Genomic DNA, 25,989 nt, shown 5'->3' on the forward strand with positions numbered 1-25,989 from the left:
ACTCACTTACAAAGAAATGAAGGGACTATAATTTTTATGGTAGGTTTATTTTAACGGATAGAGACAGAATATCAACCAAAAAAATCCAGAAAAAACACATTATATAAAGGTTATAAATTGGTTAGCATTTGATCAGGTGAAATAAGTATTTGATCCCCTACCAACCAGCAAGAATTCTGCCTCCCACAAATTGGTTATGTGCCCATGTGAAAAACAGATTAGTCCTGTCACTTTAAGAAAGCACTCGTAATATCACCTCGTAATGTGTACAAAAGACACCTGCCCACAGAATCTGCATCTTCCATTCCAACCTCTCTACCACCATAGGCAAGACCAAAGAGCTGTCAAAGGACATCAGGGACAAGATTGTAGACCTAAACAAAGCTGGAATGGGCTACAAGATCATCACGAAGAAGGAGACAACTGTTGGTGCCATTATTCGGAAATGAAAGAAATACAAAATAACCATCAATCGCCCTCAGTCTGGAGCTCCATGCAAGATCTGGCCTCATGAGGTTAGGATGATAATGAGAAAGGTGAGGGATCAGCCCAGAACTACGCGGGAGGAGCTTGTTAATGATCTCAAGGCAGTTGGGACCACAGTCACCAAGCAAACAATTGGTAACACACTACGCCGCAATGGATTGAAATCCTGCAGCGCCCGCAAGGTCCCCCTGCTCAAGAAGGCACATACAGAAGCCCGTCTGAAGTTTGCCAATGAACATCTAATGATTCAGAAAATGCTTGTGGTCAGATGAGACCAAAATTGAGCTCTTTGGCATCAACTGAACTTGGCGTGCTTGGAGGGAGAGAAATGCTGACTATGACCCCAAGAACACCATCCTTACAGTCAAGCATGGAGGTGGAAACATTATGCTCTGGGGCTGTTTCTCTGCTAAAGGGTACAAGATGACTTCACCGTATTGAGGGGCTAATAGACGGGGCCATGTATCGTAAAATCTTGGACGAGAACCGCCTTCCCTCAGCCAGAACACTAAGATGGGTTTTTGGTTGATATTCTGTCTCTATCTGTTAAAATAAACCTACCATAAAATGATTGACCCTTCATTTGTTTGTAAGTGGGGAAACTTAAAAAATCAAATAATTGTTTTCCCCACTGAATACGAGTTCCCCCACTTCTGTTTCTCTGTAATATTGAATGAATCGTTAAAGTTTGAAGTTGACATCAAACATAAGTTGTGACGGCCTTTTCTTCCCTATTGGGATGTATATTCTAGTGAAATGGCTTCTCAAACAAGATAAAATGAGGCTTCCTGTGGCTCTACCTTCCACAAGCAAGCACTTTCGACATGGTCCATGATTTTTAAGCATAATTACTTTATAACATATTATATTAGGCTACATAATTATTTAACAACAATGATATATGACATAAACATAAGACCTTATTTTTTTAAGAATTGGTTTAAAAATGGGATCAATCTGGTGAGCCAGTTGTTTAATAAGAATTGTCAAGAATTTCTATTTCGCTATACTATTTCTTCAACACCCAAGCAGTTTGTCTTGATGAACGTGTTTCTCAACGTGCACATTCTGGCCATGTTCGAACTTGTAATATTTTTTTAAAGCAGACTTACCTTTAGATTTACCCATATTTAATCCTTTAGTTTATTGTGGCCTTGTTTTACTGATATCTTAACTGCTAGAGTAAATTAATAAATGCTATTTTCTATATTATACATTAATAATTTATTTATATGGGTTGTTAAATGTTTAAGTTATTGGCCTATCATTTTCAAAAGTATATAACTTGCACAGCATAGGCTATATTTATAACTGAACACACACACACGCAGAGAGAGAGAAAGAGAAAGAGAGAGAGAGAGAGAGAGAGAGAGAGAGAGAGAGAGAGAGAGAGAGAGAGAGAGAGAGAGAGAGAGAGAGAGAGAGAGAGAGAGAGAGAGAGAGAGAGAGAGAGAGAGAGAGAGAACTTTATTCACTTTCACCTAATAATGTTTTTGTAATTTGGTGTTCAACCCAAACCTTTCATTATCATTTTTTTTTCAGAGCTGTTGTGTAAACAAATTAAAATAAAAGTCAAATTAGACAGCAGGTTAAACTATGTCCTCAGAACAAGAGTGAAGTGTCTGTTTTATCGGTAAAAGCCGATAGCCAACTGGATAGAAACAAACTTCTTAAAATTCATTTTCACTTTGTTTTTTAATCACAAGCGTTGATAAATGTTTTTAAAGTCTAAAAACTGTAACTATTTTAAACACAAATGGAGACATGAGTTCTGCTATGACCTTATAGTTTGTTTGTTTGTTTGTTTGTTGCTGTTCTGTCTCTGTGTTGTTTACAGTAAACTTCGTCTTGGATACTGCAGGCTGATGAGTGCTATAATGAAATTAGTACATTATATTTAAAATATGTAATATTACAGGCCCGACATTTACGCTTGTCCGGGACAAGTGGATTTTTTGAAGGGGCAAGTGAAAGATAATTTTACTTGCCCGACCGGATGAGACAAATAATCGCCTGATTAAAACATCAATAACAAAAAAATACTATTCTGCATTGATTTAGTGTAAGTGCCGGCTGATAGTAGCTTAGGCTATACAATAGCCTAATATAATAGGCTATAGCCTTATAGGCCTACATAACAAGGTTCTGCGCGCCTAATTTGGAAACAAATGAAACATTCAAAATGTGTTTTTATATTTATAATAGGCTATATGATAGCGACCCTACAGTTAAGCAACATCACACGACCAAGAGCGCTGAATACCATCAGGACTGAAAATGTGACAGTGATTTCAGTTCAATAAACAAGTAGGCCTAATTAGCCTAATATTAAGTCAGTTGAATTTTAGACACAATATTGGCTTTTTTTTTCTATTTCAGCAGTGAAAATAGTTCCACGGCGCATCTCAAAAGAAAACTCAACCGTGTTTCATTGCCGAATGATTCAGTGTTTTGAACGAGTCAGTTGAGTCAAAGATTCAATGAATTCCTATTCATTTACAACGGCCTCATCCCTGAATGAATCAGCCGTTTGAATGAATCGTTTGAATAAATGACTCAATGACTCACTCATTAAGAGCATAGACTGTAAAAAATAGATTAAGAGGGTCGCCTGCCGCCTTCTACTGGTGGTTTATATTATTTATATGTACAAATAATATTTCTTATTTGTAAATTCAAAAAAATATTTTAAATAATCTCATTACATTATTTAATGCAGTTTAATTTGATTGGTAACAGCCCTTTAGCATCTTATTATTCTATTTTAATTTATTGATCAATTTTAAATGAAAGATGAAGCATGATTAGGGAAAATTTCGGGGAAAACGATTAGGGAAAAATGCCCTTTAAAGGTTAAAATATCATAAATATGCCAATTTATATATGTTAAAGCTGACTGAACAGTGATGAGAATACTGATTCGGAATAAATTATATTTACAACACACACAAAAACAAAACAAAAACAACAACAACAAAAACAAAAAACAAAAAAACAAACAAACATTTTTTTCCTGGACAAACAAATGTTTTTACTCGGACAAGTGAATGACCGACCGAAGGACAATCAAATGAAAAGGCTTAATGTTGAGCCCTGGTATATATATATTTTTTATTATTATTAGGCTATTCATTTTTTTACCCATAAACACTTAAACCATAAACCATAAGTTACAGTGGCAAGAATAACTTTGTGAAACCTTTGGGGGTGGTGGACGGGGTTTACATTAAGAGAGGAGTATGCCTTAGTTAATCGTGCATTTCTTTTCTTTTATTCCACAGCTGATGTGTGCAGTTTTTTATTGCTTGCATTAAAATAATTTTCTCTTGTTTTTTTTTTTAATTGCAGTCTTTTTCTTCCGCAATTCATGCAATCTTAAGCTTTTCTTGGTTCACTTGTACACAATCTGAAAAGGCAGTTTGCTCAAATAAAAGAGCCTTTCTTTTAAGCTGTTGACTTTTCTACCTTGAGAAAGAACGTTAAACGAATAACTTAAAAAGGCAAGACAAATCATGACATAAGAGACTGACAACACTTGACGACGCATGAACAGATATAACGTTGATGTTTGCATATGTGCATACCAGTATACCATTATTTACGACATCCTTCATGAATAAACCAACATACCATTACGTAACATATGCAAATGTAGTCTCAAATACAACAATTTCATTGGCTGGGACAAACACGGACAAACGGTCCGTGTTGACGCGGTCAAAATTCACGCGTTTCGTTTAAAGACTTTTGACCCCGATCGCCTGCCATAGTGCCTGTTGTTCGCAGGGACTCGCTTGTATAATAGTTAGGGGCAACCAGTGGCACAGAGCTCCTGCTGCTGCTGCTCCTTTTCCACTGCTGTGCCTCCCCTCATGTCGCAATATAACAATAACAGCAGAAGGCGGCGGTGCATTAACAAGTCGAGAGCCTTTTACTGTTCGTATATATTTCCAACACTTGCGCTGACCAAAGTAAACACTGATAAATTGTAATGTTCTATCAGCCTGTTGATAATGGGCTTGTTTTTATATATCGCTGGATCTGCCATCCCCACCGAGGCCAGTGTCTATGAGGTGAGAAAAACATCTTAAATGTCTAGTTAAACTTTGCCGGTTGTTTGTGTCGGTTATGTGTAAGTTAACGTTACTGTTGGGCTCTGAATGCACACTTCAGGCTCAAGCCACTTGTTGAATCGCCGGTTGAACATTATGCATATGTTATCCTCACTTTTTAGGGCATGTTAATAAGTTTGTGTTGTTATTAACACTGTCCGTTTGATTTATTTTGCAATCTGATACATCTGTTCATTACGAGTCTTGCATGCTGCTAACCAGTCTTGCGTCAAGTCACGGAAGTGTGGAGCTGTGTCTCATGGCACTAGCACTATCCTAGTTGGCTGCTTGCTTGACACCGTGTTGGACATAACGTGATGGCCAAAATGCTGTCTAGGTAGACACCTCCCTATGTTTTGGAGACACGGCCTAAGCCTGCGGGCCAGGTTCAGTAAACAAAAGTCTGCAGTGTTAACAGTGGCTAACAATTCAAATGTCACGTATTTCGAGACTTTATAGTGGCGTTTGTAGTAGCTGATTTGAACTAGAATACGTTAGTTGTCAATTACCAGTTGTGTTGAGAATATAAATGATGATTCTATGAGCATGTACAGTAACTTGATTCAACAATGAAGTTGAAGTCATTAATCTAAAGTCGTAAATTTGTCTAGCACACGTATCGTGACACGTGTTTTTCCTTTACCGAGGCTAATGGATTTTGTTATCGCTGTTGAAGATAGTGCTGAGCCCATTGTCTGTAGTTCAAAGAAGTGAATTTATCACTAAAATGTGCTGAGTGAAATGTTCTGAGTGTTTTTTTTTTCCTTCTTGGCCTTTGAGGGATCCCTCTGTAGCCTACATATCTTTTTGATCAGAGTACAACTTGGCTCGTCAAATGTATTTTATCCAGTAAAGAAGTGCTGCAAGTTGCAAAAACAGCACGCAATATTCAGATTTATGGATTGTAAATGGTATTTATGGTAGCATAACAAAATCTGACAATTAGTGTAAAACGTCCCCAAATGCCTTCAGTATTGTTCGAAAAAATAAAGGTAAAAAATAAAAATTGTTTTGTTGTCTGGTCACTGAGTCTGACCTTGATACATAGCCTAACTTGCAAATGTGCTAAAATCCACAAGATGGTAGAATATGTTTACAAAGAGTGGACATTTTTGTGATTATTTTTGAAGTAATTTTCTGCATGTGATTCACATTTTAAATAGCAGGCTAAACAGAATATTAATAGAGTTTACCTTGCATTTATACATAAAAAAAATAGACTGCAAGGGGTATTCCTGTCATCATGAGGTCCAAAGGGCAGTGTGTGTGTGTATTTTATTGGATGCAATTGAGTTATTGGTAAAACAAAAAACAATGCCAGGGTGCTTTTAGTTTGATGGTTCTGAATGTTTTTGGGATGAGAATTATTCCTAAAGGACATGAGCAGGTTGTAATGTTCTAATACAAGGTGCATGCTGGTTTGCAGGTCCAGTAGAAAGAGATTGCTAAGGAACTTGCAGTAGGGTAAAACGATTTAAAGGGCACCTATTATGCAAAATTCACTTTTACAAGGTGTTTGAACATAAATGTGTGTTGGCAGTGTGTGAGCAAAACCACCCTAGAATGATAAAAATCCACCCAGTAGTTTTTTTACAATCTCAATAAATCATAAGCACTGTCTCAGAACACCCTGTTCTAGATTTTCCTCATTGTGACGTAGAATTGAGCTAAGCCCCACCGACGTGATTTGATTGACATCTGGTTTTGGCATAGACCCCGCCCTCGGTGATATGTGTACACCATCGCCATTGTTTCAACGACAGCCGGTAATGTCTCATAAGAAGTGTAGGTGTTCTGTTGTGGGATGTAAGAATGGACATAGTCTTCACTGAGCCACTGAAAACGCAGCGGATGGATTTTATTTATGAAGAAAAGGCACCACTTAAATTTCCTAAATACGAGAATCATGTTCTGACTGACTGTAGTGAACGAGGGTCAAAGTTAATCCTCAAGTGTGGATCGTTGCCTACTGTTCGCGATCCAACGTCACCTCCAGAAGTAAGTGTATTTTATGGTTTTTGAGCAAATAGTCATTTCAATCGATGTCAGCCAGTTCAACAACAAATGCGTCTAAAGCTATTTATTGTCGTCGTCATAGGATGTCTCAACAAACAACGTCAGACAGTTTTATGTCACGTACATTATTTTTTGCAGCAATAACAAATGTAAATAAATTAAGCTCTGCTCTATCTCCATAGACAGTATATAAACGTCTATCTCCCTCCCCTTAAAAAAATAATAATAAATAAATCGTTTGTACTTAGCAAACGTTATCACTGTGTGTGTGTGTGTGTGTGTGTGTGTGTGTGTGTGTGTGTGTAGTTTCAAAAAATTGCGCGAACGTTATCACAGTTCGTGTGTGTGTGTGTTGCACATCCATAATTGCAAAGGAGAAGCGATTAAAACTTTGTAAGTACATAAATTTATCAAATAACCATTCCGAGACGTTTAGATTCTCATTCGTGTTTATTCTGTGCCGGACTCTCTTCATCATCTGGGTCCAGCAGGGCGGGGATATGCAGCTCATTTACATTTAAAGTGGTAGACGCCAAAACAGCTCTTTTTAAAACAGGCCCCAAAAATGACATTTTCAAATGGTTATAATAAATTAACTGTGGGGTATTTTGTGCTGAAACTTCACAAATGCATTCTGGGGACACCCAAGACCAATATTGCATCTTGCAAAAAGGGGCATAATAGGTGCCCTTTAAAGAAACCTGCACTTGAACCCTGTTGTAATTGGTGTAACTTGCAGGGGTGTGGTTTGTAGTACTGCGGGACGCAGACAGACCCTTCTCATAGAATTAAGTGAGTGTGAAACCAGACCAACGCTGTGGGGGGCTCCAGGAACAATTTCACTCGGATTTGGACCTTCCAAACAAACTCTGGTGCGATTTGACTGAAATATGAACTCAGCATGGACCGAAGACACTTAATTGAACCAAAAAAGGACGCAATGTCACAAGATGCGACCCAGAAATTCCCCTCTATTCCTTAATTCACTATTCCCTACATTACTTATAATGTACTATACATTATAGTCCACTTGAATGAGTGAACAAAAACAAGTGAGTGTGCCAGAAAGGGCTGCCGCTTTTGTGTAGGCCTAGTTAGTCATTTGAAACTTAGCAAACTGGCAGCGCCAGACCAGTAGTATTGAACATATTTATCTTGAACTCTGTCATGCTAGCATGTATAACCTTTAATTAAAAAATTTAATAATCAATACAAAAATAATTTACCTGTATGATATTACGCTGTACACATTGGACCAGCGGTTTGGAAAATGGATAGATGAATGGTTTAGCTGTTGGCGCCATCTTCGGGCGAAGCGGGAATTCATTCGGCTCGACCCTCGCAGTGCATTATGGGTATTTTCTAGCTGTTGAGTGTACATCAGTTGTACACATGTTATTGCAGTGAACTATGGGATTGAATGAGTGAGTGCACTCGATAACGTCCACTATGGTTTCGGGCATTACTACAAATGGCGGGTATAGGGAGCGATTTTGGACATAGCCCTGTTTTTTCTTATCATAGGAGCTACATTGCCCATTACAGTTCAGTAGGTGTGGAAACGCTGTCTCCTTGCAGCAGATCTTCATTTGTGCTCAACGGAGGAATTCATGGCACTGTTGTGACTCTTTTAAACGTTTTATAAGCTCTTCACAAGTTCTCAGCTAAATATCACCATCATATGCATAACTTTAAGCGAACCAGAGCTGAATGTATTTTATTTTTTGGTCCTGACCAATAGATCCAAGAGAACGGAACTACAAGTGTGAATAGAGTCTAGAACCGGCCTAAATGTATAAAGCTGTTGAGGGGGTTCCAATTTTATTTAGCCTCACATTTATTTTACTGAACCAAAGTTGCATTTGTATGTCAGCAGTAGGGAAATATTTGGTTGCATTTTGTTTTGTTTTCACTGGAAAAGATTGTAAGTCAGGAAAAAGTAATAGATTGGCAATTTGGCTACTGTCTGGGTCTGTGGTTTGTGGGAGAGAAACTTGCATGTTGTAACATACACCAACAAAAAACTCTTTCTCTATAATTGAAGATGCCTGACACAAGCTATTTTGAGTGGTAGAACAAAATTGACCTTTCCAAAAAGTGCTGGGGGCATAGTACACTATATGCTGCCTTGTAAACTGTATAGGACTAGTCAGCATATAGAATTGCATTGGTTATGCTATGCTATTGGTTCCTTGAAACTTGATGGGCTGTAGACATTTAATAATTTTGGTGCCATAAAAAGTGGCTCAAAAACCTGTAAATCACTCTCAAAGTACTGAAGTAGGTTAGAGTGCATTTGTGGACAGTTCCTCCCTCTAAATAAAAATTAAAATCTCATGTTCACACAAAAGTCTCGAGTTTTTGCTGACTCAGTATTAGTATCATATGCTGTCGCTGATACTCAACTTCTCACTAAGACTGTGGAAAACAATGTTAGCTAGTCAAGGATCCTTATTAGACTGGCCAACATTATCTTCTGCTTTCAGCAACTTCTCATTATAACCTATTAAACTTAATTAGTTTTCTGATATAATGTTTTCTGGCACTGAAACCGGATATGGATAGTCTCTGCAGCTGCAATAAATTAGTTCAATCTGCCAAGGTCTTCACACATCTTTCAGATCTTACACATTCTTTTGGACACATTTAGAACATTTAAAAATTACACATAAAAAACATGTAGTGCCATTTATTTGAAAGATTTTTTTTTTAAGCATGCAATAGAAAAAAAGTTAAACAATAGATGTACTTGTATGGTTTTCAAACTTGGTCTTCATAGTTATTTTGATGAACAACACTTGTGGTTACTCTGCTAGGACACTTGAGGAAAACTGGCATACAGTGACTTAAAGGCACAGTGTGTACATTTCGCTGCTAGAGGTTGCTTTTTCTAAACAACAACAAAGGCGTAGCTTGATGATGCCGTGAAGGAGCGTGGAATCATGGGAGTTGTCGTATTCACCTCCACGGCCGATGGAAAGAAATCCGACAGGACTTGGGCAGAAATTATGCTCATGGATGAGTTACTGTATTAAAGTTGTATTAGCGTTACTGTTGTATGAAGCAGGACGGGGCCAAGAGCCCGGGACATTTTACCTTGCTGTGTTTATTATGCTAATGTGGCACATTGCAGTAGACTTAGTCAATATTATACTATTATACAATATAGACTAACTGTGTTGAACTATATAATGATTCGTTTTCTGTCGATAAAGGTATCCAAACAGTTGTTCACCTGTCTAATAAAATGCATAATATATTATGCGTGTTTAGTGTTTCCATGGTTTCTATGGAAGTAAAATTGGAAATCAAGGGTAGCTTGGATATGGCGTCATCGACAGGCGACATGGGCCGTTACACTGGTTAAAATATCATATTTCTCTGGATTTAAACATTGTTGAAAACATTTGGGATAATGCAAGTAGTCTACACAAATCAACAAAATATATAACTTTGTTCTAGTGGTTTTGGGATATTTTGATCCAAAATATTTATTAAAATAACCTTGACACCATTTGGTTGAGAGCATAAATCCAAAAATGGTTCAGGAAAGTAGAATTAGTTCTGAGAAAAGGTATTGCGTCATTTGTTTGCAGATTCCACATGGTTTGATATTCTGTATTCAGTCACAGTGTAATGTGATTCATACATTTTGTGTGTCTTAAGTGTCCAAATACTTTTTTGGGTCACTGTGTGGTTAATGATATCCAGAAACAGTATGTCCAGTCTCATGTTGGATGTTGTAGAGTCGGCATCGGTTAATTGCTGATATTTGTGGTTGGTGATAAATGACACACTCAAAGTGCCGTGACAGTCCTTGACGTTCTCAAGGGAAAGACACAGTGTCATGGGCTACACTTGACCTGCTCAGCAGAATTGAGTCATTTCTGGAATTTTATGTCTACTTTGGTCTTGAATCTGGTCTTGCTTTTATGGTGGACAGTCATTAAGGCTTGGTAATGGATGTGTGTGTTGTAAGCTGTGGTAAAACAGCTGTGGTTAAAAACAATTTGTGACAATGTTTCAGGCATTATGGGAGGATATTTTTTGCCTGTGTGTTCAGCCTACATGGACATGAACTGCTTAAATGTACTGATTATACTGATACACCATAATAATAATACAAGATGTAAAAAATTATCACATGCACATACTGAAAGCTTATCAAAATTGTGATATGTAAACAGTGTTCAACAACCAATGTTACCCACACAAAGGCAAAATAATTTAATAAATACTATACTTTGTAGATTATAGCCTAATTAATTATAATGAAAATATTTTAAAGGGTTAGCTTAGTTGAAAATTTAAAATTCTTAAAATTAATTACTCAACCTCATGTCATCCAAACCTGTAAGACCTTTGTTTATCTTCGGAACACAAATTAAGATATTTTTGATGAAATCCGAGAGCTTTCTGTCCCTCCATTGACTGCAACGTTATTATAATTTTCAAGGCCCAGGAACATAGTAAATACATTGTTAAAATAGGCCATGTGACCGCAGTGTTTCAACCTTAAAGGATAGCCTAACTGTAGCCAAAATGCAACCTAGTGTCTTTTGTTAATCTACCCGAGGCAAAATTTCATTTAAAAGCATAATTAGAATGGAAACGCCACTTATAAGTTTGTCCGTATTTTAGTTTTTGGTCAAATTGCCTTTTGAATGGGAATGCTTTTGATAGCATCAAAATAGCTATTTTTAAAACACTAAGAAGGCTCGACACAACATGAAACTTTGCTAGAAGTATCACCAGTGGCTCTACGCATGAACTTGAGCATTAAAGGTCCCATTGCATGGATTATTTTATTATTTTAGAATGTTTCCTGGGGTGCCCTTATAATATTAGTATGTTTTTTATAGCAAAAGTTGTTAGAATTTAAAAATAAAAGGCATTTTTCCTAGGCTGATTTTAGCCTCTGATTTGAACACTCTGTTTGAAGGGGCGTGTCTGCTGTGAGACTTCAGTGTAAACGCCCACTGCTGTGATTGGCTGACGTTCTTGCATATGAAATAGCTATCATTACATGTGGAACTCTCTCGAAAACTTTTACTATTACAGCTATTATACGTTTTTACTATTACAGCTATCGAGATTAATGAATCGTGAGAAGTTTTTTTTAAAAGTATTTAGATCTATTACCATCACATAAAAGGTTGCAGTGATTAGCATTGAGCAGATGACAGCCTGTTGATCGCATGAATGAAGATCTTATCATTGCAATGCAGTTTTTGCACTCTCATTAGCCGCGTTTCCATTAGGCTAGGCTACCCTTCAAATTGCGCAAATTGAAATTGCGAATTGAAAATACGCCCAATGGAAACACGTCAATTTCGCAAAAACTTGCATTTATCGCAAAAAAGTTTTTCCGCTCGCATGAGGTGGTTTTTCAGGCAATTCGGAAAAAGAAATATTTCGCAAAACTGCAATGGAAACAGTTTTTGCGCATTTACAGGTCACCTGACGTAGATGACGCAGTGTGTTTGGACAGAATACAAGACAGAGTTCTTTATTAAATTCATGAAAGACAAAATAATTACAGAAATACTGAATTCTAAACCTCAAATAAATGCCACAATCAAGACCTCGAAGCAGATCTGAGGGAGAAACACCCAGAAACACCTCATATGAGCCGCTCACAAGTATAAGGGTCGTTCCTTACCATTAATGCTTGGAAAACACATACATCTCCTTCGATTAATAATGGCTAGTGCAGTGGCTGGGATTAGTACATAAACCTACCAATGTCCGTTGCCATGGTTTTTGGAATGATTTTACTTATCGCGAGAGGAAAAAATTAAGTTTTAGTCGCATAACATCGGTTTATGGAAACGCTGTCATTTCGAAGTAGTTTAGAACATTTAGAAAAAAAATCCAAAAAGTTTTGCGCAAATTTGTAATGGAAACACGCCTACTAATGATTTCACTAATACAAACATGAGGTAAGTACAGTAAGAGCTTCGTTGTGCAGCATAACAGCGTCATTGATTTCATAACGAGTTTTGGCAAGTGTCCAGATAAACTCACGCTGTGTGATTTGACAGCTTGGGCGATTGGAAAGGGATTGTTCTTTGATCGTTTTCTGTATATATATTAATCACAGTTTAAGGAAGATTGTTTTCATCCTACTAAGAGAAACAACGTAAAGTTGATCGTTTAGTCACTGGCTTGATTTACTGATGCATAAACAGTATTGAACGACTTTGAGAGAAGGATTATCTGTCTGAACTTGAACAATTACACATCAGAAATTCACATAACCCACTGGTTCTTCAGAGGCTCGGATGAAGGAATTAAAAAATACTTTTGTGTTCATTTGTACATCCAAACACTGAGCAACTGCCATGCTTCACTCGTTTGCAAGCCATGATGTCTCTCGAGGAAAAACTAATATCGCACTCGTGCAGCTCATTTTCTCATGGGTGGGACAAATTCTCTTTGCGGGCAAAGCAGAGAAAGGGGAGGTAACCTTTCCCCTTATGACGACATAAGGGGAAGATTCTAGATTCGCCCGTCTGAGCTTTCATTTTCTCAAAAATACCCAGGGCTTGGTTTACACCCATCAAAATGTCTAGCCACTGGGGGACCATAGGCAGGCTAGGGAAAGTGACATTTTCATGCAATGGGACCTTTAAGAACATTGTTTGTGTACACAAAGTTTACTAAAAATAAATATTTTGAACAACTCACTGTAGCTGTGACATTTTGACAGTCAAAAATATTTGACCCCCCCCCCCCATTCACGTTATAAAGGTGAAGAAAATGCTGCTTTAGATAAGTTTTAGGATCTAACTAACTGAAACAGAACAAAACATTGTATGGCATTGGGAACAGAATGTTAGGCAATGTTTTTGGTAACCTTTTCATTTTATTTTGTACTGTCTACTCCCATAATATTGAGGGAGCATCTCATTATAATGCAGACCTCCTTACACTCCTCTGCTGCATGGAATTTTCCCTAGACCAATCCCTGTCGTGTGTGTGTGTGTGTGTGTGTGTGTCCTGTGTATCACGACTATTGTGCTGAAAGGACTTTCACAAGGCTGAAGGGCTCTGGAGTAGCATGTCTGTACTGCACCAGGAGACAAGAATGGTAGAGAACCTGATCTCTTAACTTTCTTATTTAATCATTAACTGATTCATGAAATGGAACAAATATGCCTTGCCTATTGTGCCTACCTTTTGAAGGTTTCTGCTTATTTTGTTCTGTTTTCTTGAGGGTAACATGGTGTCCAGTGCTTTTGTAACTGGATTTACTGTAAGAGAAAGGAAGTTAATTGAAAAGATTCTGTAAATTTTAGATTTCGCTGTACACAACATTGGCAGTTCGATGCTGTAGCCTACATGTTCTGAGTGTCCAGGCAGCTTTTTATCTTTTATGTCAAGTAGTTGACATGAATCAAGAATTATGGAGCCAGTGCTTTGTTCAGTGATATGACACTTTTTTTTTTTTTTTTTTACCCCCAGATCTAACAAAGTTATTTCAGGTTGTAAATTGTCATGTGTTTCAGCCCAGAAAAAAGCAATGATATTTACAAATCAATTATTAATATGTCTACATTAATATGTTTAAGGAAAATATGTTGTTTCTGTTTAAACTGTTACTTTACATGACATTTTTGTTTTTCAAAAATGGCATAGTTTTCTAATTTTAATGGGCATTATTATTTAACATTGACCCACTTCTTTGGTAAAATGTTTGATTCAGAGTTTTACCTGACAAAGCATATTTATTGTTTTATTGCACACAGGTGATTAACCTGTTTACTGTAAAACACAAACTGCACCCAAATATTGCACTGTATTTTAGAGTAAATAGTTTACACACTGGATTATACTGAGCTAAACTTATTCATTATTTTATTTTCAAACAGTTTCAAGTACTTTGGTGGTAGAATAGTACATGGTTTAAGATGGAAATATACTTACTGAATAATTATGGGACATGGTATAATTCTACACTTTGCTTAACGATAACCATATTCATATTGGATATATAATGTTAATATAGCGGTTTCAGTCCAGAAAATCACAATGTTACCATACCATATCCAAAGGTTTCTCTAAAAAAGTTTCTTCCAAGAATTCTCAAAACAAAAACAAAAAAACAACAACTTTTTTTTAATTTTTAGTTTTAGTTTTTGGTCAAGATTTGCTGTTCTAGAAATAAACACTGAATCCACAATACATTTATTTTGTATAATTTTTTTTTTATTTTTCAGCAGGTACTTCACTGTGAGGGGGTGAATAATAAAAGCTACGTGTGTGAGACGGGACACTGTTGTGGAGAGTCCCAGTGCTGTAGCTACTACTATGAAATTTGGTGTAAGTGCATCTTCATGTTTAATATCAGGGTCACAATGTTTCATAGGAATTCACAAAGGCTCGTTCACATTCAAGAATGATGACGAAATAAAACTTCCAAACATTCATTAAACTTCAACCTTACGTAACATTTCTCCGCCATCAGCTGAAATTCCTGATCATGCCGATTCGGATTGAGATAAATGTATTTTGCCTGTGGAATTTCGCTGTCCAAGATGAAATGTAACCCAGCCTCAAGAGGTTTAGAAGAACTAAACAATATATATGCTGAAATGAGGAGAAAAGGCTGTTGTACAGGAAGTGAGTTCAGCTTAAGATGCTTGACCTTCAGCAAACTGTGGAGTAAGAATGACATGAGTCTCGCAAATACTTATGTTTGACCATATATGCACAAGCAGTGGTTTTAGTCTAAGAGGAATTAGTCCGGTTTTAAGTAGCAGTATAAAGTACAAAGGCATACTTTAAATGTTTATTTTGTTTCCGTGTGGGATTATTCCATGTTTTTTTTTTTTTTTTTTTTTTTTTTTTTTTCAGGGTTCTGGCTGGTATGGGCCATCATCTTCATCCTGAGCTGCTGCTGCGTGTGTCATCACCGTCGCACCAAACACAGACTGCAACAGCAACAACGACAGCACGAGATCAACCTCATTGCCTACAGAGAGGTTCACAACAACACCTCTATCCCCTTCTACTTCAGTAATATCATCTCTCTTATATACACATTCTGTTTTATTTGTCACTTTGATTCATTTAGCAAAGAACCTAGAAAAATAAGGGAATTTAAAAATGAAAGTAATAATGCTTATTACTTTAAAGCTCAAACGTAGAATGTTTCATAAACTTAACGTATTCTAATACTGGAAAAGCTTCTATTGTTAATATGCATTTTCTTATATTAATAAGAAAATACAAAAAAATATTTAATTGAATTAATCACTCATATCAACATTAAATATATGTGACCTGTGCTGGCAAAATGAGTCGTAATGTGCACGGGCTAATTTCGAGCTACAGACAAAACAAGCGAAAAATGTCTATTTTGAGGTTTTTACAAAAATGAAATTAAGCCCTGGTCTAGTGATCCCAATGCTCCAAATAGCAATTAAACATCTGAAATTATCATTATTTTTACGTTTTCTGGGAGGAGCACCCTTCCTTTGTTCATGAAAAATGCTGACTGACAGATCCGATGCGTGCGCACCTCAGACGCGATCCTGGTATACACACATACACACACACAGACTTACAGTATTTCAAAATATCTGTCTTGGCCAGTATTCACGCAAACATTATCTGTTATGTCTTATGTGAACGTTTGGTTAACTGTTGGGGAAAAACATCTGATGTGTAACATTTTAGATCCGTGCAGTAGGCTACATCAAGTCTAATATACAGGCTGTCTGTTTCATTAATGTTAATCAAACAATTGTGGTATAATAGAGAAAAGAATATATATTTTTGCTATAGATAAATAGGCAATATTTGGTTTGGACTTGGTGTGTGCCACATTTTGTGTTTATTATCATTTCTTTTTTAATTATGGTTGCTATGTGATTTTGTTTTGGAACCTTCAGAAAACTTTAACTTGATTTTTCTCAATTTACTTTGCTGACACTATTGACTTCAAACAGGTGTAGCTCAGTAATTTTTGGTCTGATTCCAACAAATCATACATCATTTTGAAGGTTTTTTAATAGAGAATGTGAAAATAATAATAAAAGTTGCTTATTATGACTAATTTTGCCAGCACAGGTGACATTATAGATTTGTATAAAGTGAAAGTGAATGTGACATGACGTGAAGGCCAAGTATAGTAACCCATACTCGGAATTTGTCCTCTGCATTTAACCCATCCAAGTTAGTGCACACACATTAGGAGCAGTGTGAAAAAAGATGTTCTCAGAAAGCTGTCTTTGATGGTCTTTCTTGCTGATAGATGAGAAATTCACTTACACCTACAACCATTTACTCGGCACTTGCTGCCTTTTGTTTGTTTCAGTAAGAGCACGTGTGAAAGACAGTGTTATCAAACATTTAGCATGAGTTTTTTTCACAAAATGGCATGCAAGGTTTGATCAAAGTCCCTTTTTGAGCCATGTAAGTTTATGTGTCGGGCATGCTCCAAGCAATTATTTTCTATGCAGGCCAATGGGTATGCAAATATATTTGTTCTCTTCTTCATCTCCAAATCTCCAAAACCAGTTTGTTAAGATTCCTTTTCAATGTCTCATAAACAACAAAATCTAACTTTCTTTTTTTAGCTCAAACTAATTTCTCTTGCCCATTAGCTCAGCTAGTAGAGCAGCCTGAATTAATTTCTCTTTCTTTAAGTTTTTTCCCAGTACCACCTAGTCACAGCAATTTTCTTATTTTTAGAATTATTTTAAAATTAGTCTTACAGTAGTCTTATAGTCAATAGTCCTATTTTAACAACATTAAAGGTATAGCGGAGGATCTTTCCGAATTTTAGATAAGACCCGCCCTCTCTACTTTTTGAAAAGTTTGATTGATTCACCAGAATGATTGACAATTAGGAGGACCAATAGTATAGGTGATCCACCCGGAAGTAAAAAATCCTCCGCTATACCTTTAAGCAAACTGAAATTGCTTTAAAGAGATAGTTCACAAAAAAAAGAAAGTTCTTTCATAATTTACTCCAAATCTGTATGAACTGTTTGGTTACCCATATTCTTCAAAATATCTTCTTTTGTGTTCAGCATAAGAAATTCATACAGGTTTGAAACAACTTGAGGGTGAGTAAATGATGACAATTTTCATTTTTGGGTGAACTATCCCTTTAAGGACAAACCTTAAGGACTATGTGGGCAACTATTATCATGATTAAGAGTAATGTCAGTATTCCTGTTCTTAGTGAAAATGTTGTCATTCAGTGAACTGGTTGTGATCAAAACAAGTGCACACAACAAGTGCACAATGATATATGTATGACAACCACTAAAATAATTTGTCCTACAAAGCTATAATAAAACTGTATACACTAATGTTTGAAAAGTTTGGGATCGGTAAGATTGTTTTTGAATGAAGTCTCTTATGCTCACCAATAAACATTGATCAAAAAATACAATAAAACGGTCAAAAAAAAATAATATATATATATATATATATATATATATATATATATATATATATATATATATTAAAATGTAATTTATTTCTCTTACAAAAGCTGAATTTTCAGCAGCCATTACTCCAGGTTTTAGTGCCGTGTGAACTTTTGAAGAAACGTTTCTTCATCTTGTGAATGCATCTATACCAATGAATTAATATAGATGACATTAAAAAAAAAAATTGGGAGTACGATCGATGTGAGTTAATAGTTTTAATCTAATCTGCCCAGACAGGTTAAAACAAAAGACCTGTTGGTCATATTGAGAGCGCTTCACATGACGATAAATACATCAGTTGTAATTGTTCAAAGTTATGTGCCTTATCATTTTATGGCTTTTTACTGAAAGTGCACGGACACCCAGCCGTCTGACACTAGGTGGTACTATAATAAAGCATTTTGCATTTTGGATTAGAACTTTGGAACTCTAAGGCAATTTTCTCTCCCCTGAATCCTTGAGTCAAGCCAAAATCTCTGATTTTTTTTAAGTTTCTTAAACTACTTTTCGAACTCCTCCTAGGCCTTTGGTCCAATCTTCTCTGAAATAGGCACACAACAGCTAGGGACAGCGTTGGCAAAAAGTTAGCAGAAGAACCTTGATTTGTCCATGCATTGCAAATATATAAGTTATTTAATTGGTGAGGCAATGCCCATTTTTATGAGTTGACCTATAGCTGCTGATCGCAATGTCCAAGCTTAATGAAACTTGATGCACAAAGACAACAGGACAATCAAGTTTCGCACAGTTCTGCCAATAAGGGGCGCTGCAACTAAAATCAATTATAACTTCGTACCGTATGATCCATGAAGTTGAAAATCGGTGTGCATCTTCTTTGGTGGACATCCTAACATATGCTCTAATATGACTTGGATAAAAAACATGGCCGTAAGCAGCAAACAAATTTATGACATAAGTCAAAATAGTGAGATACTAACACCATGTCAACACCAGATGCGACTGTTCTCGCATTGCACCATAACAGCTTAGGGCTGAAAATTTTACAAATATATGACGATACCAGCATTTTCCTATAGCATTTTGAGCTTTGTTGAACGGATTCTTAAACCCCTCTAATTGGTCATAATGTTCACGCTCTCAGCATAAATGTCTCTGATTGGCCATATGTTCATGTGCTCAACATATGTCTATGATTGGCTTCAAAAACATGTTGTAAATGGACGTCTTTGACGCTCTTCACTGAGCGCTTACACATACACATGGGAGCGTTTAAAAGCAGGTGTCTATCAGCGGATCTGTTTATCAGCGGTTATATTCGGGGCATAATCAGGGCATCGCATCCAGCGTAGACAGCATCACTGATTATAATAGGTTCTATTGTCTATTGTTCCGTTGCGTCTACCTGCTCACGTCCAGTGTAGACACTGTGTAAGTCATAATTAAATGTGGAAGAAGTCGAAATTTACATATTACGCCATAATTAATTAATTAATTTATGACTTAGTAAGTGATAATGTGAAATTCAAATCTGAGTCAAAAAATGTAAGCCCATTTCTGCCACATTAGAAAAAAAATTGTATTTAAAAAAATCTAAATCAGATCATAACATACAAAGTCGAAATTGTGACATTCAAAACTAGGGGTGTGCAGAGAAGCCAATATCTGTATCTGGAACAATCTCAAAATTATTTGTATCTGTATTCAAATAAATCCGAAAGTGGATGGGGCTTTTACTGGAAGTTCATGTTATTTCATGAAAAGCCCATTTTAAATGTAGGCTAATTCTGTTCCCTTCATAGTTTTCATTTAACAAATAATCCATTGTATAGCTCATAAAATATATTGTTTAATAATGATACAATTTATTAAAATATCTTCTAATTGAAACAATAATACTAAATGTTAAATTAAAGGTTTAATATAAATATACAGCTTTGGGGTTAATACAGAAAAGGCTTTGTCACCTTTAGATTTCAAGCGAGACAACAGGATGGTTAATAACTTACCAGAAGAAGATCTAGGGGATCTCTAGGGCGGAGTAGGGACAAATAAGATATGTAATGGAAGCTGGAGCCAGGCCACGCAAGGCTTTAAATACAAAAGTTAAAACCTTATCAATTCTAAATTGGCCTAATATGGTCTGAAAATTCTACACAGAGGTTTGGAAATTTGAGTCTGGAAAAGTATGGAATTTTGAAATGGAAAATGTGTAGGAACCTTGCATTAGGTTAAACATTTCAAAATTAAAATACTAAAAAGACTAAATTAACAAGTTCAATTTATAATTCAAAAAGTCAAAACTATAGTGTTGTCAATTATGAGATGGTGTCAAAATAAAACAAAAGTCCAAATGTTTTGTCATAATTTTGACTCTTTTTCTTTCGTGGCAGAAATACCCTTCCATATGAAAGTCAAATAGGTTCGGAAACACATGAGGATGAGATAATGATGACCATGTTTTAATTTTTGGGTGAACTATCCCTTTAAAATGGTTAAACTATAGTTCTTAAACCAAAACAAAAGTCTGAATTCAATTCTCACAGTGGTTCTCAGACATTTTCTTGGCATTCTTTCTCTTTCAGGATTCCTACCCAACTATCTCCTTCCAGAATACGAGGAAGCGGTGCATCGTCCTGCTACGCCCCCTCCCCCATATAGTGCCTTAAACACCGGATCTCCAGCCTACACCAGCCCATTAACCACTGACCAGCAGGATACGCACTGCCCACCCAGGCAGATCACTCCAGTGCCCCCCGCATCTGACACGCTCTGTTCCAGACCCAGCCTGGAAGAGATCCATACCTCCAACCGGTACCACCACAAAGACGACAGCAAGAGCAAGATCGAGTTGGAGCGAAGCAGGTCCACGCAGAGTGCTCTTCCCTTAGAGCAGCCTCCCAAACAGAACGAGTGCAGGAAGGAGATGCTCAGGAATGTGGTGATGCCTGATGAGAAAGAGCGGATTCTGGCAAGGCACCGCAGATTTACGGGGGACTCTGGGATTGAGCTGTGCGTTTGTGGGCGAGGCTTGAAAAGCCATGAACCCAAAGAATTGGAGAGGCTTTTGAGGGAGGACGACCAAGGGGACTCTGAGGATTTCTGTGAAGAATGTGGCCTCCATTCCTTCGAAGAGGAAAATCAGGGTCGTCTATCCCCAGAAAACAGAATGGAGTGTGGAGCATCGCCACTGGCCCAATCTCAACCTCATCCTGTTTGCCTCTACTTGCGTACTATTAATGAACAAGAGGGTCAACACAATAACACAGAATCTTAAAGCTGAATGAGATGGTGAACATATCCACATCTTGTACATTTATGTACGAAGCATCTATTTATGCAGTTAAAAGCCCAAAAGTGCACAAGGATGGGCTCTACTTGCTCCAGGAGTTGAGAAGTCGTAATTACAACGTCAGGTGCGTTCAAAGTGGTCGGAGCAAGGTGCCGTTGTGCCTTTTCTACACAAAAATACAGCAAAATGATGAACAAAGAATGCACATTTTATGAAGGTGCTGTAAACTGAATCACAATTGTACAATACTTTTGTACATGCAACGTTGCTAGTTTTAGTTTTTCTCCCCAACTCAATTCTGGGCTCAAAGAAAATCCAGCTTCCCACTTTGTAATTACGACTTTGTGCATTCATCTCGTGAATATATGATATTTCAGACAATGACTTATAAGCATCATAAACCACATCCACAGTGTAAAGATGCGGTCACATTTACAGTTGCTTGCTTTTAAAGTGACTTCTGTGTTCGCTGTGCTTCACACATCGCTACACTATTGACTATGGACCTTTTTTTTGCCCATGGAATACCTTAACTGTGCAGTCTTAGGATTGAGACGCTAAATGCGTAAACACTGGTGTGCTGAAATATCAGTTTTCCAGGAGAATCAGAGAGAAATGTAAAAACTGTCGGAACACCAAAAAAAGACATGCTTTTGAGGCCCCTGTCGACTTTCCCTAATGTAATGGGACAAATTTGAACGGTGTTTATCAAGTTTTTGTTTTGCACAATCACATTGTTCTGAATGAATCATATTCAGTTAATTTTAAACAAAGTATTTACATACCTACAGTCTTAATTCACATATTGCCTGTGTTGTTTTTGCTGCTGTAAGCTCTGATGATTCGCAAATCTAAGCTTTCATAGCCAAAGTAGGCCATATAGATGACATGGGACAATTGTTAGCCTTGGAGCTTGAAAGTGCTTCATTATTATTACTTGCCATAATTTTCTGATTGCATAGAAACACTACATGATGTATGTTCCTTTAAACCTGTAGGGATAAAAGCCTTGCCAAAGGGAGTTTTCTTTAGTACACAAACTGCTGGAAGTCAGCTCTCATAGCTGTTTATCCATTGATGTAAGCTACAAAGTAAAATAAACTGTTTTCTCACTGAAACATATTTAAGTGAACTCCAAAGACAGAAACAGTTTGATATTTTTGAAAATGATAATATAGATACTTCTATTTGTAAAAGTGTCTTGATGAGATTGATGCTATTGCCGACACATTATGGGTACACAAGGCTGTATCGGTGTAACGTGAATTGCCTCTATTCTTTTTGCACTCTGTTACAACCACTCTTAAATGCAATTCACGTGCCAGTTGTCCAGTATCATCTTGGACATCAGCCTAATAGAATGTGTATTTTTATGTAAATACTTTTCTTCATGAAAGCTCAAAATCTGGTGCCTTTTAATTTTCACATCATGTACTTTGGTAACAATTCAAATTGCCTTGATTTTCTGTTCATATGCAAACTAATGAGCTACTTGTGTGATTCTAAAATGATTTATTTTTGTATTTCTCCACCAAAGTGGCTTCAGTTTTAAGTTCCTCCATGACTGAAGCACTCTTTTAACAAATAATTTATTTCACTGCCCTAATGAATGTTATCAGTAGAGAGATGTGCTGCTCTTACTGGTGTCTCTGTGATGACAATCTAATGTTAGAGCTGTGCTTGGAAACAAATACATATGAATCAATCTCTTTCTCTGAAATATTAATAAGCTGCTGATTTTCAAAAAGTTATAGATACTCTGAAGCATTGTGCACTCATGATATGAATATGATATCATTTTGTACTGCCTATTCTTTTGTCTAACATAGCAATCATCCAATGATTTGAGTTCTGGCACAATTTATTTTGTATCGGTCTATCTTTTGTTATGCAAAAAACCTAATCGTGACACTGTCTATTAAACGCAAATCAACACAGCACGTGTCATTGTTTTCCATAGTTTCCTGTTGATATTATCTGTAGGGATTTTGATTCATTCCTGTGCCATCTTTGAATCAGTTCATTAACCAGATCCGTTCAGTGACCCTTTCTGTGGTTTTGGGTGGCGTGAAGATGATGGTGGATCTTGAAAAATTCCAGTGTAGTGAGTCGCAAAAATGGTTTATTCATTAGTTAAAAACACATTAGTTCTGATCGTGACCAAAACATGTCTTATCCTAATAAAATTGCATGTTTACACTTTTCTAATTAAAATTAGAAAGTGTTTAAGCGTTTTCTTATTGTTTTACAGTAGTAGGGTAACATGGGGCAAGATGACCACCCCCCCCCCCCCCAGCCGCCTTCATTTTTTTTTTTTTGCCTGACCATAGATGACACAAAATCTCATCTCAGTACTTTTGATTAATGGCTATGCTATTTTTTAATTTTGTCATTTTATCTGAATATCAACATTTGTGAGATTTAGTCAGCCAAAGCAGTTTTGAGTTTCATTTATCTAATTTAGTGTCTCTGGAAAATAGTTATCATCTATGCCATATTATGTTGAATATCAATGTGTGTCTATTTGTTAATGAGGGATTTGTGGAGTAAAAGTTATTGATTTTATTGTAATGGGGTTGTTATTTAGTATTTACACAAATTAGATGTACATTATACATCTTTGCTTTCATTAAAACCTATAAGTTAATTGAGTGATATAATTCAATTTGATCTTACTGTGTTTCTATTATGATATATCTTCAAATTAAATATGTAAGTATTCATATGACTACATTAGATGAATCTCTTTTACTGGGATTCTGCTTTGTCTGTTATCTGTAATTCAATTATTCAACTAAATTGTCAACATTTTAAATTGAATAGTTCATTTAGTATTTTTATGACACTTTAAAAATGTATAAATATTAACCCTTTCATGCATGAATTATGATAACCTCAGTCAGGATTTTTTTTCCTATGTGTTTTTATTGCTCTTAGGGCATGAAAAACAAGAATTGATTTTTATTTTATTTTTGTACAAATTTTTCAAAGAGATCTTCAGATGTCCACTTGAGTGGACAGTATGAGGTTGGTTAAAACTGAAGATATACTGTATTAAATATAAGACAATAATCAAACAGATAACGTATGTGAATTTAACAAACTAATCAATGCAATTATATCAAATTATGTGAAAAATATAAAATATATACAAAAAATATAAATGCAAAATATTGCAAAGGCTTCATACAACTTCATACAAGTTGCACATCGTGTATCTTTGATATCAGAACATGAGGACGTGATTCCATCAGAATTTTCTGCAGCCTGTCAAGGTACAACTGTGGAAACCACTCAGATGCTCCCTCCAGTGCACCAGAGTATGGAGATTTACCCTTATTAGCTGATAATTCTGATTATGTTCAAGATGGACATTTCTATCAAAGCCCTCCTCTGAGAAAACCTAGCAATACGTTTTTTCAATCTCATCTGAAATGATCAGTGTTGGGGGTAACGCATTACAAGTACCATGCATAACGCATTCAGATTACTTTTTTGATGTTACAAGTAAAGTAATGTGTTACAAGTAACATGCATTACCTAATCAGATTACTTTTTATCTAACAAATAATTAACTACAAGTAATGTGCATTACCTAATCAGATTACTTTTTGATGTAACGAGTAAAGAAACGCATTACAAGTAACATGCATTACGTAATCAGATTACTTTTTGATGTTATGAGTAAAAAAAACGCATTACAATAACGCACATTGCATAATCAGATTACTTTTTGATGTTATGAGAAAGGAAACGCATTACAAGTAACATGCATTATGTAATCAGATTACTTTTTGATGTTATGAGTAAAGAAACGCATTAAAAGTAACATGCATTACGTAATCAGATTACTTTTTGATGTTATGAGTAAAAAAACGCACTACAATAACGTGCATTATGAAATCAGATTACTTTTTGATCTAACAAGTAAAGTAATGCATTACAAGTGTCATACATATATGTAATCACATTACTTTTTTCAATGTCAATGAAAATTACATTCTAATAATACAAATACATTTATTTACAGTAGAAAAAGTCAATGCAGATTAAGTTTTTAAGTTTTAAATTTCAAAAACAATATTCACATTATTATTATGAATTGTAGCTGAAATATAGCAATTGATGCATGACGTCCAGTCCACTACAGTGGACATGTGATTAATCAGAGTTTTCTCTCAATCTAAAATCAAAACTTGGAAAATTTTACTGTGATATGACTCATTAGATATTGCTTTATGCTGCAATATTTTTTTTTTACCTTCAAGAGTCTCCTAGGATAGAAGGAATGGGTGGATATTCTGGAGCAACTTGGCATGTCTGACTGACCCTTGGCCATCTTGGTTTGGAGGGGTAAAAAAATCGAAACACAACGGCTTGCCACTTGGATGCAAGGGTCCAATCAAGAGGCTGATGTGCAACTTTGCCATAAAAACCCGTGCAAATTCAAGAAAATGCTTTTTTAATAGCTGTCCACTGTAGTGAACACTATGCGTGAAAGGGTTAATAAGAAGCTATCAAAAGTAATGTATACATTCTGTAAAAGCTTCTTACTCCTCTTTTAATATCGTATGTCTTATGCTATAACAGCAAATTAGCAAATGTTTCTATTTATTTCCACGTCGGCTGATGCATCATCCTCCAGCAAAATCTAAACTTCCATCTAAATGTGTTA

The 25,989-nt window shown here is 36.1% G+C and overlaps 1 protein-coding gene across 3 annotated transcripts; it reads left to right on the forward strand.

Annotated features, from left to right (window-relative positions):
* The first annotated feature begins 4,271 nt into the window (after window positions 1-4,271).
* On the forward strand, window positions 4,272-23,252 carry wbp1lb (WW domain binding protein 1-like b). 3 transcript variants are annotated; one of them, XM_081361690.1, is made up of 5 exons: window positions 4,272-4,559; window positions 13,645-13,707; window positions 14,837-14,939; window positions 15,474-15,635; window positions 20,608-23,252. In XM_081361690.1, the coding sequence occupies exons 1-5, from the start codon at window positions 4,500-4,502 to the stop codon at window positions 21,297-21,299; spliced, it is 1,080 nt and encodes a 359-aa protein (XP_081217816.1). In that variant the 5' UTR covers window positions 4,272-4,499; the 3' UTR covers window positions 21,300-23,252. The 3 variants fall into 3 exon arrangements, with proteins under 3 accessions (XP_081217816.1, XP_081217817.1, XP_081217818.1); XM_081361691.1 differs by lacking the exon at window positions 13,645-13,707 and having other exon boundaries at window positions 20,608-23,246; XM_081361692.1 differs by lacking the exon at window positions 13,645-13,707 and having other exon boundaries at window positions 4,283-4,559; window positions 14,840-14,939; window positions 20,608-23,246.
* Window positions 23,253-25,989: the final 2,737 nt, after the last annotated feature.

This window comes from Scardinius erythrophthalmus (genome assembly GCF_964197995.2).
Source record: "Scardinius erythrophthalmus genome assembly, chromosome: 3".
NCBI lineage: Eukaryota > Metazoa > Chordata > Actinopteri > Cypriniformes > Leuciscidae > Scardinius > Scardinius erythrophthalmus.

What these genes read in the sequence shown, in the direction of transcription:
- wbp1lb (XM_081361690.1), top strand. Translation starts at nt 4,500, where the DNA reads ATGGGCTTGTTTTTATATATCGCTGGATCTGCCATCCCCACCGAGGCC. An exon ending in TGCACCAGGAGACAAGAATG is followed by an intron (nt 13,708 to 14,836) that starts GTAGAGAACCTG and finishes TTTATTTTTCAG; the next exon opens with CAGGTACTTCACTGTGAGGG. An exon ending in CTACTACTATGAAATTTGGT is followed by an intron (nt 14,940 to 15,473) that starts GTAAGTGCATCT and finishes TTTTTTTTTCAG; the next exon opens with GGTTCTGGCTGGTATGGGCC.